The sequence below is a fragment of the Cornus florida genome, unplaced genomic scaffold (genome assembly GCF_030987335.1).
Source record: "Cornus florida cultivar Cherokee Brave unplaced genomic scaffold, ASM3098733v1 CherokeeBrave_3.0.0_Hap2_Chr06, whole genome shotgun sequence".
NCBI lineage: Eukaryota > Viridiplantae > Streptophyta > Magnoliopsida > Cornales > Cornaceae > Cornus > Cornus florida.
The window spans coordinates 78,524,779-78,538,454 of record NW_026775576.1 but is presented as its reverse complement, the minus strand read 5'-3'; the positions used below and the strand labels follow the sequence as shown (position 1 = coordinate 78,538,454).

Genomic DNA, 13,676 nt, shown 5'->3' with positions numbered 1-13,676 from the left:
ACTGCGTATTATTTTTACCATTACCATTGCCTTCACCCTGTTTGGCACTCTATAACTAAACTCTATTCGAAAGATGCATGATAGGGATCATGATGACTAAAAAGGACATCTTCACTTAAATACTACAACTCAACAGCTCTGCAAAAAAACTAGCTGCATGCTCCACCAGAAAAAGTGATCATACAAACCTCTCTCTCATAACTAAACTTCCATTATTTATCAAAATGCGACACCAGTTTAGTCACCTCCTCTGCTTGAAAGTTAATGTTCATAACAGAATCTTATAAGACCATACAAGATCGACAAAGGAAAAATCATGTATTGGAACAAAATTTTGAGAGAGGAAGAGCAAAGGTTAAAAGGAATTACTCTGATCAATTCTCCAAATCAGACAATGAGTCCAACCAATATTGCAACATAGACCCATTTATTTCTCTCTTATCTTTTTTTCTCTCTCTAAATCTAATATCTTATATCTCTATACGGGTTTTCTTTGGTTCCACCCTGACTTCTTCACACAGGAAAACACACAGTTACTTGTTGTTTTAACACTCCAATTTAGCTTCCGTGTTTCGCAATAGTAGACAACCCAGAAGCAAAATTATAAAGATAGAGAGAGAAACTTAATGCTAAGGTGAGAGAGCAGTGATGATGGGTAGTTACAGAAACTTCTCCATCAATTCCACCAGCAAACCACCACAACCGCCACCAATCTTGCTATTCAAATATTACCACCTGATCGCACATTCTTTCTGTTTACAGATCCCGACGAATTTGCCGTCGAAGAGACCTTTGGCGGCAACAGCGATGGATCCGACAAGGCAAACAAAATTCATCATTCTGCAATAAAATAAAATAAATATAGTGAGGATAAAATTGTAATTTCACCCAAGACGGATTTAAGAGGGGAGGTCTGTGTATGTTGACGAAACCTCAAGAGAGATCAGTGTAATGTACCCTGAACCTTATGTAAAACTAGAGACATTTATTTATGTATTAGTTAGTGATATTGTTCTGAAACCATATAATATAAAACATGACACATTTATTTACATACTAACTTGTGGGATGTAGGTTAAATGATAAATTATTTTAATTGAGCATTGCTATTTGGCGCGATAAGTGACTAAAAAAAAATGTAAAACATCAAAGCGTTTTGATTAAACCCAATTTAACTTCATTCCTAACCCCAACTCCACAATCACTTAACTAAAATAAAATATAAAAAAATACAAATAAAAAGAAAAAAAGTGTGACATTCACAAGAAATAGTCACATGTTTGATGTTTGTAAGCATACGTCAGAGATTGGGATCACGGATGTTCCATTCTAAAAACAAAACATAATTGCATACGTATAACAAAACTACTTCCACACAAAAATAAATAAATAATAATACCACAACAACTTCAAGACAAACAAAGTTGCCATTTGGATCGGCACATCTAAAGTATGATAAAACTTTTGGTTTTTTTTATTTTTTTTATAATTTTAAAATAATAATTTGTAGTTTTTAATTTAATATTAAATAATAAGGTTAAATTTTATATTTTATAACTTATTTAACGGTCAATCACGGTTTGAAATAACTTAATAAATTTTGTTAATTCATGGATTTTATTTTATTTTAATTATAGTGGAGATTTTATGCACGATTTTAAAAATAAAAGAGATTTTATGATTTTAACTTATATTAAATTTTCCATCCTGAAGCATGACAATACTATAATGTAATTAATTCCAAGGCAAAGAAAAGATAAAACATAACCTTTCATTTCTTTTTAATTTGAGTATGAAACACTGTTTATATCATCAAATAAAAATAAATTAGATATTGTAAAATACTTAAAAATATATTTCAAAGAAGAGGGACAATGTCTTTTGTGTGTGTGGAAGGAAAAACACAAGAAAGAATTGCATGCCTACAAATGAACTGATCGAGCCAAATCTTTAAATTGTTTGAACTCGTCATGATTTAAAATTTCGAATTAGGAATCAAAGATTCGTTTTCAAGCTCAGAAATCTCATTTAGTAAATTTCTACGTTTAGATTGAATGTTACATGGGCCACTAATGCAATTTTTGTAAAATAATTGTAAATATATGAGCCTTAGTTCACAAACATATACAACCTTACACAAATTTATACTACCTCCGTCCCAAAAAAAAGTGTCATGTTACAGGAACCATGACAGTTCAATTTGTTTGAGTCACAATTCTCTAAAAGTGATACTTTTTATGAAACAAAGGGAGCATTAAACAAGTGAAGCCTAATACTATTTAAAACAGTATTGAAATAGACTAATTTAAATTGAGTTCAAATTTGACTCTTTGCTTAACAAAACCCCAAATAAAACTTTAAAAATTAGGGGAAAAAAAAAAATTAAACATTTGCAATGCTGATGATGTGGGCTCACGTGAGAAAGCGACTAGCCATGCCCTTAAAACACTTTAAATGTGAATACGTCATATACACCGTAATAGATACTATATTTATCCAGAATTTTAATATTCTCTGTATGTGAATAGTCTTAATTACCGTTTTACCAAGTGTTTTTGAAAACCATACAAATGTTAATCCATTTACAAAACGTTTTAAATGCCAGACTAATCCGATTAAAATTAGTACCAAGTTGACTAAACAGAAACGACCTCTAAACCCTACACTTAACCATAGTTAAATTTACCTAACCCTCAGTTAAACCCAGCCCTAGCTCCAACAATCCCTATATATACCCAACTCTCAAACCCTCTCTAATTTCCATGCCTCGTCCTCTGCTTCGTCCCTGCAAAGTTTGAATGCACACACTGCTTCGTGTATCAGAGAAGGCGAAAATTCCAAAGGAACCGCCTTTTATGGTAATTCTTTTCATCTTTCTCAATTCTTCATCGTTTTTGCTTCCAAATTTCCAAAATATCTCACTTTTTAGCTTGATTGAAGTACTCTTATATATATGTATATGTATATGTATATACACGCTCATGTATAGAATGAGAAAATGAGTTTTTGGGATTGATTATGATTTCTGGAATTATTTTGGGGGTTTTATGGTCCATTTTTTTGCGAATAGGTTGGTTATTATTGTTGCTTGAAGTTTTGTTGATTTGATCCGAGTTTATTTTTTTGTGTATTTAGTGTTAGAAATTGTGTTTATACATGAATGCTGATTTTCTAATAGTGTTTTCGTTTTCTACTTTCTGTATAGTTTTGAAAATTTGTGTTTTTTCTTGAGTAATAGTGTTAGAAATAGTGTTCGATTGAAATTATGATCTTTATTCACTATTTAATGGCTTTATAATATCTGGAAAAAGCTTTTTCGTTTAGATAATTAGGTTTTTTGCTTGGGCTCCGATAAGTTCTCGTGATTTCTAGGGTTAAAGACTATGAGCTCTTGAATTATTATCAGTTTTGCATTGTTTTGATTTGTTCTGTGATTGATTACTGTGTGAATCTGTTTTGAAGATGCCGAGCGTGAACTCTGATATGGGGGATGGGGATTCGGAGCCATTCATTGAGGTGGATCCATCGGGCAGGTATGGCCGCTACAGCGAGCTTCTAGGCTGTGGTGCAGTGAAGAAGGTGTACCGAGCCTTTGATCAAGAGGAAGGGATAGAGGTGGCTTGGAATCAGGTGAAATTGAGGAATTTCTGTGAAGATAAGGCGATGATCGATCGGCTATACTCGGAGGTTCGGTTGCTGAGGACTCTGAAGAACAAGAACATCATTGCTCTGTACAATGTGTGGAGGGACGATGATCGCAACACATTGAATTTCATCACTGAAGTGTGCACCTCTGGGAATCTGAGAGAGTATCGGAAGAAGCACAAACAAGTCTCGACCAAGGCATTGAAGAAGTGGTCCAAGCAGATTCTTAAGGGTTTGAACTATTTGCACACGAACGAGCCTTGTGTAATTCACAGAGATCTCAACTGTAGCAATGTTTTCATCAATGGCAACATTGGTCAGGTACCAATCTTTCTATTCTCTCTCTACCTGTCTGTTTGGTTGCTCAGAAAATTGAGGAAAAGAGTAGAATGTTATAATATGCTTTTATGTTTACTTCTTTCTTCAGTTACATTAATTATGTGTGGTTGGTTAGAAAGCTAATATCTTTTATGTCTGCTTCTCTTTAAATTGGATTCTGTTTGGTTGGGGAGAAATCTAGGGAAATGGGAGAAAAGAAAATGAGTTCTTCACTTTTGTATTTGGTTCTTAGACATAATTTTTTTGATTGAATCCTATGGCAACTTATAGGAATTGAAGGAACAACTTATAGGAATTAGATTAATTCTGTTTGGTTGGTTAGAAAGTAATAACCTTTATGTTTGCTCTTTCCTTCAAGAAAAATGTTAGCAAAAGAAAATATAAATTCTTTACTTTTTTGTGTCTTTCACAGAGAAATTTCCGGATTGAATGTTATGGCAACTCGACTTTATGTGATTTTATTTTGTTTTGTTTTGGATATGAAATTCTTGGAAGACTAGTGTTTCAATGGCATTTTTCCTCTGGAAAATTGAAAATATCATATTTGATTTCATATTAACTTATGGACTAAATTTTTATATTTTAGCTCCAAATTGTGGTATTGATTTTCTACCAACTTAAGCGTAGTTTGTGTCATCTTGAAACAGGTGAAGATTGGTGATTTGGGTTTGGCTGCAATAGTGGGGAAGAACCACTCGGCACATTCAATGCTCGGGACACCAGAGTTCATGGCGCCCGAGCTATACGATGAGGATTATACAGAGTCAATTGATATATATTCGTTCGGAATGTGCTTGCTTGAGTTGGTGACACTGGAATTACCTTACAGCGAGTGTGACAGCGTTGCCAAGATTTATAAAAAGGTGACTTCTGGTGTGAGGCCTCAGGCCATGAACAGGGTCAAGGACCCAGAGGTGAAGGCCTTCATCGAGAAGTGCCTTGCTCGGCCGAGGGCGAGGCCCTCCGCTTCGGATCTCCTCAACGACCCCTTCTTCGATGAGATCAGGGACAATGATGATGACGAAAATGGTGACAACATTTGATTGTGATTGTTGATTGTGGATGCTATTATTTGATTTGAATTTTTTTTTTTTTAGTTGGTAGTTTGATCATGATATTGGAGGGAGATATGGGGGAGGGTGGCTTGTGGATTTGAAATTTTTGTATTTTTTTTGGGTTGAATTGTTGATACCAACTAATTGAGGCAAGATTCGGGGGAGTGAATGTTTTTTAGGCCTTGTTTTGTAGATAGAATGATTGCACTTTTTTTTTTGGAAAGTAATTACATACAATTTTAATTTCTCAAAAGATTGAGATATATAATATATGTACACAAAATTTCTTTTGATAATGAATGACAGCTTTTAAATAAGTAGCAAAAAGTAAAAAAATAATAACATGATCTATTTTTTAAGAAATAAGTTTTTTTCATATTTCATAAAAATTTCATTAGGGAAACATTAACCTATCAAAATTTGATCACTCATCTTTAAATCCAAGATCATTATCCATTAATTACCAAACCATCTTTAAATCCAAGATCATTATCCATTAATTACCAAACCATAATCATCTCTCTTTCTCACATAATAATCATATCTCTCGCTCCAATCAATTGAAATTCAATCTCTTCTAAATACAACGGGTTGGGAATGAGTCTTTTTAAGAGTTTTAACAATTTCGAAAAAAGAATCGATAATTGAGATCGAAAGATCTATCATTTATCTATTAATAACTTATTATCTGGTTTTGAAATAAGTGTCTCAGTCAAAATAAGATTTTATAAGGACATATTAAGAAATTTATTTCATATTATATTACTATAATAAAAAACATAAAAAATTACACTCTTAAAATTTATATTCTCCAAAAAAAACACACTTTGTTTTAGACAGAGGGAATAGTATATTCTAGGTTTATTTTTTTTTTTTTTTTTTTTTTTTTTTTCTAGTATTCTAGGTTATTATTGAAGTTCAAATTTATTTAATTTTTCTTGTGATGAACCTGAAATGGAATAGTCTCCAGCTCCAACTACCATCCTCTCTTCTTGTTTTACCAAAATATCCCTTCTCTTTTCTCAACTCTATTTTCTTCCTTCCACATGCCACATCAGTATTCATTTTTTTTTTTTTTTTTTTTCTTTCCTTATTATTTTAATATATTTAAATTCTTGTAGGACCAAGTCACATTAGGCCACCAAATAATATTAGTATATGGTTTCTTTTAAATCCAAGAAAGTTGGGTGTGACACAGCCCGACGACAACTTCCTACACACGTTTTGCTCTTTCACCAACACCATTTCAAATGTGGCTAGGCTGACACCATTCAACACTTTGACTTTACATTTTTAATCCTTTGACTTCACTTATAAATAAGATTCCTCTAACCTAATCTAGGGAAAGTATTAAATAAACAATTTAATTTAATTAAACAATTAGAGAGATGAGAAGCTAACAAAAGTTGACAGTGTGACAGAAGATAAAAAGAGAATTTTAAAAAAGTCAAACGGTTATAAACAAAAGTAAGTATCAATTCATTTTTGTTACAAACTCTTTCAAATTTTTACAAAAACAGATAAATATTTTCTGATTAAGTTTGGAAGTACGAATTAATATTTTATATATTTTAAAATTGGGCTAAGGAAGAAATGATAGGCCTTCCGACTTCAATTGTCTATTCCTTTTTCGAATATAACGTAGTTGGATCACGTTGAAATTCTTATTTAATATTAAGATATAGTTTATTGAATTTTGAATCAGGATACTTATATTGGAACAATAAAAAAGAAAAGGTGGATACTTTTATAAAACGGAGGGAGTATTATGTAATTACAAATAAATGAGAGTAACAAGAAATAAGCATACCCAATTCAATACTTAGAAAAATAAGAAATATAACTTAACAAAATAATTTGAGTAAACAATAATATTAAAATAAAATGAAAAGGACCGACTAGGATAATTGAGAAAAGTGTTGGGCACTACCATAAAAGTAGGTTTGAAACGTATATTGAGATGGAAGGAGTATAACAAAAGCAACCTCAGATAAAAATAATAATAAAATAAATAAATATATAAACAAACATAAGGATATCAGAGGGCTCTTTTTACAGTTCAAGAATGTAATGGTAATACGAGTTATAATTACAAAATTTAAAACAATATAAAACTCGTAATAATTAAATCAGATCAAACTTCATTTTAATAATAAAACTTGAATTTGGAAATAATAAATATTCTATGGAAGATCTGTTGCAGTTTGTGTTGGCTATACATATAAATTTGCATGAAATGGATCCAAATTAATCCAAGATCCAATTAACCCATGCCCTTTTAATTCATTGGTAAGTAACTGGATAGTATTTTATTAAAATTATAAAACACAGCTACATGTCACCATTAATTTAGTGTTTATGAACGGTAATAATTTAAAAACTAATAATAATAATTTTAAAAACTCATTTTACCCTGACTTTTAAAATAGTCCAACCAAATTGACCATTCCATTCCTTCATCAATCCATGATTGCAACCAAATAATAGCTTAAAAAAAGGGCTATGTTCCTGCACCATTGTCAACAGTCATGACACAATGAATGCTATATGGCACACCAAAGGGATTTATTTTTTATTTTTAAAAAAAAATAAAAAATAAAAAAATAATCATCATGAGATCTTAAGCATTCTTGTAACCATCCACAATATTTCCATGTGTCAATGAACTTGGTTACTTGTAATATAAGAAGAGTAGTTTGGTTCAACACCGCAATCCATGCAGGAATTACATAATACAAAATAGAAAGTTTTAACAACAGTACCAGTAGTTAAAAGTCATATACACACAAACACAAATAATGCTTACTATTGTTTGCATTACAAGTATTTGATCAGCATCAGAAACCAGAAACCATATAGCGGCAACTGACAAAAGCAGACACATGCAGGAGCAACCACCTCTGTAACCTCTGTTTTCACAATAAGAGGAAAAAGAAAAGCATAAATAAGATCCAAAGTGTCATTAAAGATAGGCTAGCAAATGAGACTTACTAATACGACTTCTTCACACGGTGGATTTACTTGCATGACTTTGATCCATGATGAAGCCCTAATTAGCAAAATTGCATAGGGCAATTACTTGAAAAGTCCGGGAGCTTGGGGTTTCAAGCATGATGAGCACTTAGCACGAATATCTTAGCACTGAATTGACAGGACTAGTGCCTGACAATGTAATGGTGTAAAAGAACTTTTCACCATCATACAGTCTTGAGAGATGTGTCATGCTCAAATTTAGGCTGATGATCAATTTTCAATTCTAATTGCCTTATTTGCGTCTAAGATGTTCATGATCCTATACATTGCATGAAAAATTCTTCTATCTGATACAACCTTGCATCATCTAAAAAATTATGTAGGTTAAATTTTCAATCATAATACTAAATACAGTGGTAAAAGTGGCTATTGCAAATACGTAATTAGCATCTAAATTTCAAATTATCCAAGATCAAGATTTGTTCATTGCACTCTTACTTAGATCAATGTGTTTTGTTGCTTCCTGAAATAAAGAAAGAGAACTGAAATCCTATAGTATAGTCTAAAATATTCTTCTTTGCCTTCATTTTGCCTAAAATCCAATGGAGCATAACAAAAAAAATTTAAAAATATACATATGGCACAAACAATCTCTGAATTAAATGTTTAAGTTTGAAACTATTCCAAATATTTCTAAATTACAAATACTATTCTTTGCTTTCCCCCTGATATCCATTATTGACTATTCCAGATTATTCCCGATATTTTTTCAATTTACCCGAGAGTTTCAGAACTCTTTCACGCACCAAATAATTTCCAAATCCCAATTTCATCATCATGCATAGAACGATACTAATGATGCTTGAGAATCTTCATATATAAGACACATCTCTAACAATCAAGAGCAAAAAGTAATTGCACACACTAGTTAAAAAAAGAGGGATTTGAACCAAAAGAAGTATACTACTGGGAGAAGTGTCACCTGTAGCCAGGAATCTGTAACATCCACATGATGTTCCAGGTTATCCTGCAAAGTGGAAGAGCAAGGAAGCATAAACATCATTCAGTTCATTTCAGTAATTAATACTTTATGATGAGAAAGTCAAGGAAGAAAAGAGAAATACATATAAATAAACCAATAAACAACAACACAGGCTCAGCAAAAATATATTCACTAAAAAAAAAAACATACAATTAGTCTAGTATGTAGGTCAAGTTCCTCATTTACAGCTAATGCAATATGTTTAGATCCCACCTTAATAGAAGATTTTAGCTGAGAAACTTACTAGTCATCAAGATAAGGGCAATAGATAGATGGAACATGGAGCATATGTTAAGACAGAAAGGTACGGCACTCTGGGGATAATGGGAGCGGCACGAACGGTAGAAAAGGGGCAAAAAGGGCGCAAACAAAAGTATCTGCAAGTGGCAAAGGAAACCCTTCCGCTAGAAACATAATCCACCTTTTCTTTGTCTTCACTCGCTCTTTTTCAACTAGTAATGTACCTCTTCTTGTGATTCTACACTGCATTTGAGCTTGCCATTCCCGTGGAACTAGGGTGCTTGAAGACAATTTTGACGCTTGTAAAAAGAAATAGGTGGTCATGGCTTAAAATTTGATTGGGCCAGCATTGCCCTTCCTCACTTGCTTCTTCTTTCTATACCATATTTTAGCTATTGCCTTCTCTATGATGTTGATCAAGCAGGGAAGCCGTCTGGGAACATTTGAATTACTTACTTGTATGGATTTCTCTTATATGGTTGCGGGTGAGGTGCTTTCCCACTTGCTTAAAAGCCTTAGAACTTTCTTCCTCCCCCGCGAGGCTCCCAATTAATCTATAGGCGGGACTGATCTCTCCGCTAGTGCACTGAATGTTAGATACCAGCTGAAGGAGGCAGGCGTAGAAGGAAGATGTGACGCAGTAGACGCAAAAGCATAAGGTGGTCGAGCAAATTAGCCCTATGAATGGGATCAAAAGTAGGTGGCCGAGCAAAGGGCGCAAAGGGGAGTATCTACGGACTCATAATCTCATAATCAGTGAACTTTGAGATAATAAATAACCTGTTCTTTTCATCCCTATTTCAATGCATCTCTATTATAGTTGCTAAGGAGGGTCATGGTGGGTAGGGGTAGTTTTCTATTCTTTGAGCCTATGCATTCGCTTTGGGCGGGAGACTTGCCCCCCTATTGGAGAAGATGAGGAAGATTATGATGCCGAAAGGAAAATGCGTTGGCTTTGGTACACCAGCAAAAGGCACACTAAAGGTAGAAAGCAGATAAGCGTATGCATACTAATGAGTAACATAATTCATATTCAAAATAATGCGGGATGGGAAGAAGTTATATCTTTTTTTTTTTTTCCTTGTTGGTACTCACACACACGTCTCTTCTGAGACTCGAACCCTTGACCTCCCTTTGGGAAGTAAGAGGTTGATACCATTAGGCCACTGGCCCGTTGGTGGAAGAAGCTATAGCTCTCGCCCAATCCAACCTCAATCCTAGCCATACTGAAAGGAAGAACCCAGCTGCTATACCCGAAAACCCATGGCAGGACTGCCTGCTGACTGCTCAGTGAATTCCCTTCTTATATACATCATATACACAATTTCATGGATGGCACCTTCATGACAGAAAAAATAATCGTTTCATTGCATCACCTCTCTAAAAAGGAAGCCTTCATTGGGGCAGCATGATAGACTTAAAATTTTCTACAGTTGATATAGTATCCTTGAAATTTTACATCAGTAGTGGGAAACAGAATTCATTACATTTGAGTGGTATTAATTGATACACATGCTTGATTTCGAGTAAATTATGTCGAATCAACTGAGAACATAAAATGACAAGTAATTGAATGAAATCAAAAGAGATTGGAACAAAATGAGGTGAAAATAAAAAGGATAACAAAATGATAACCAACAGAAGTTTAAAGGAATTAAGTTCTAATCTACTTACTCTGATACTCTAATTAAAAATAATAAATTACAAAGAGAACTAAAATGAAATAAAGAACAATGTGACTATGACCTTGGCACATCAAAAGTACCAATGTTTATAGACACATGTTGAACATGATAATCGAATATCTAATAGATGGAGTATATGACAGAACATGATGCCTTATTGAATGTTTAATTGAAGGAGTATGTGATAAAACTGATGACAAAATATCATTCCAACTAAAGGTTAACATCTGGCTCATTTCTTTTGTGTTGGGAGGTCTATGGGCACTGAGACGATTAACATAAGGAACTAAACTTTAATGGTGATACCATAAGCATGATAAAAAAAAAAAAAAAAAGAAGAAGGTGGTGATACCATAACACTCACTGAGCCATAGATGTACCATTAGATAATTTAGATTCGTTACTTAAAAACTAAATATAGCCAGGATGAATTTCATGCCGTTTTAGCTATGTTCTGAAAGTCTTAATGGGCATTTTAGTTGGTTAAAACAACTCGTTTCAAGTTTAATAACTTTATAATTGGAATAATTTCAAAAAAATTAAGTGTACAAATTTTCTGAAATCACTCATATTAAAATTGCTTAGAAAACACTAAAAAGGTTAAGAATAATGATTCACAGCATACTCTGAATCCTTGATTTATTAAAGGAAAATTAATAACAAGAACATGATAATGAAGCTTTAATTTGGGTTCAGAAACACAGATTGTTGCAGGGTTCATACGTCAGAAACAAATGATAGGTAAATATATCACACATGTGTGCACTTTAATTTAAAGGTGTAAATATAAGTGTATATATATAATATGTATATCATACACAGTATATAAATAAATATAAAAAGAAAAATACAAATGTGTCTCTGTGGTTCATAGGATAAAGAAAAATCAGAGAATGAGCTCAAATAATTGACTCAGGTTTTCATACTCCCCTTTCTGATTCCATATCCTTAATGCACTTCTGTCCTCAACAAGTACCCTTATTGTGGGGCTTTGCAATATTTCATCACAATTGAAGCATATAAAAAATAATTCATTTATTTATCATCCCAACATAAGAAAAAAAAAAATATTAAAAAAAAAACCCACCAACAAACAAATGTTTATACACATTTATGCAAATTACAAGTCTCTCTGTGTAGCAAGATTTTCTTATTCTATTGAACCCTTTCCCTTTTGGTTTCCTTCCAGATAAAAAATTAACAATATGTCAAGAAATACTAGAGTATCATAAAAGAACCACCAGATAATACAGATTAATAACATAATTAAATCAAATTAAAGGGAATTGCAAATTTGCAATTATTAAATAAAGTTAAAAAACAACATTATTAAAGAAATGTTATGTACCATGGGGCTGAGGCTAGTTCTCTCCATGGATAATCCGACGGATGAGGCGGAGGGAAAGGACTAGGGCTGTGGTTGAGTGGATTAGGGCAATAAGAAGGCTGGACGGAGGTTTTATGGCCGCGGTTGGGGTAATCTGGCACTGAGAATTGGGAAAGGTCATGGTAGACAATGAGGAGAGGTCGACTTCATCTGAACACTCGACAGTGTAGTTGATGAAATCACTGGAATTCTCGGCCGAACTTGAACGAGCAACCTCGAAGGCAAATAAACCTCCTAAAACCAGTGTCAGAAAACTCAACGTCTGCAAATTCATTCTCCGGAGTTCGCCGAGCTGAACCGGCGGTCGGAGGGACAGATACAGAGCCGCCACCGTGTGAATGACGAGAAAAGGAACGGCAATCCAGAGACGATCAACGAAGTGGAGCCAAGTTGAATGGTGATACTGCTTCCGTTTCTGAAAGTAGAGGTAGATAAATACCAGGGCCGCCGACGCTACCAAGGCGCCAGAAACCCTAGCACGGGAGGTTTCTCTGGGGATTTGCACATTAGGGTTAGGGTTTTCTCTCTCTCTCTCTCATTTCCGTTTTGGAGCAAGCCAAAGCGTTCTCCTCTGTCGGACATGGTTGCAGAGTGACGTCTCTAGACTACAGTGGGCCGACAATCTTTTATATAGCAATTCCAAAAAGACAAAAAAAGAAAAGAAAAAAGAGGGGGAATAATAGAGGTGATCCGGTGCGATAAGCAACATTGTAGTACTGCATCCTACGGTCTCCAACACACGCACATGTGATCGGTCCTACGCATGATTTAAATTTTTACTTAATTTAATAATGTAGTATATAATTTTGGTATCTCATTTGAAGAAGATATATATATATAATTTTTGTGGACAAAAATGTTAAATCAAAAGTTAGAAGTGCAAAAATGTTAGATCAAGAAGTGTAAAATTTTGATCCTTAAGGACAACAAAAGCAATCCAAACAGTATGTTAAGAAGACATTCGCATTTGAAGAAGATAATTGAGTGAGTGGGACTATTTAATTGTCGCTATTTTAATTCACCTAATTTATTTTTTTTTAAAAAAAATTCATTGCACTCAAATATAAAGACTTTTGAAAAATCATTACATAATCTTCAGATGTATGGCTAGGGTGCACAAAAAAATTGGGGGAACCAAATTACACCAGATGAATTGGTCGGTTTTCTTTTGTAATGGTTTGACTTAGTTACGGTTTTAAAATAATGGAATGTAAAACTACGATTCCAATTTAAAATATGAAAAGATCCAACTTAATTTAAATGTATCATTTTATTTTATATATATATATATATATGCTAAATATCCTACC

General features: G+C 33.4%; 1 protein-coding gene and 1 long non-coding RNA gene across 2 annotated transcripts; one reads left to right on the top strand and one right to left on the bottom strand.

Moving 5' to 3' along the window:
• Window positions 1-2,777: 2,777 nt before the first annotated feature.
• LOC132314946 (probable serine/threonine-protein kinase WNK11) lies at window positions 2,778-5,373 on the top strand. Its single transcript, XM_059813713.1, has 3 exons — window positions 2,778-2,858; window positions 3,463-3,966; window positions 4,632-5,373. Exons 1-3 carry the CDS (start codon window positions 2,799-2,801, stop codon window positions 5,025-5,027), a joined length of 960 nt encoding a protein of 319 aa, XP_059669696.1. The 5' UTR covers window positions 2,778-2,798; the 3' UTR covers window positions 5,028-5,373.
• A 2,160-nt stretch (window positions 5,374-7,533) lies between these two features.
• LOC132314945 (uncharacterized) lies at window positions 7,534-13,094 on the bottom strand. The gene is made up of 3 exons (XR_009483545.1): window positions 12,328-13,094; window positions 8,995-9,039; window positions 7,534-7,948 (listed from the first exon to the last, which is right to left on the bottom strand). It is a non-coding gene; the product is annotated as an uncharacterized LOC132314945 (long non-coding RNA).
• Between the last annotated feature and the right edge of the window lie 582 nt (window positions 13,095-13,676).

What these genes read in the sequence shown, in the direction of transcription:
- LOC132314946 (XM_059813713.1), top strand. Translation starts at nt 2,799, where the DNA reads ATGCACACACTGCTTCGTGTATCAGAGAAGGCGAAAATTCCAAAGGAA. An exon ending in CAAAGGAACCGCCTTTTATG is followed by an intron (nt 2,859 to 3,462) that starts GTAATTCTTTTC and finishes TCTGTTTTGAAG; the next exon opens with ATGCCGAGCGTGAACTCTGA. An exon ending in TCAATGGCAACATTGGTCAG is followed by an intron (nt 3,967 to 4,631) that starts GTACCAATCTTT and finishes ATCTTGAAACAG; the next exon opens with GTGAAGATTGGTGATTTGGG.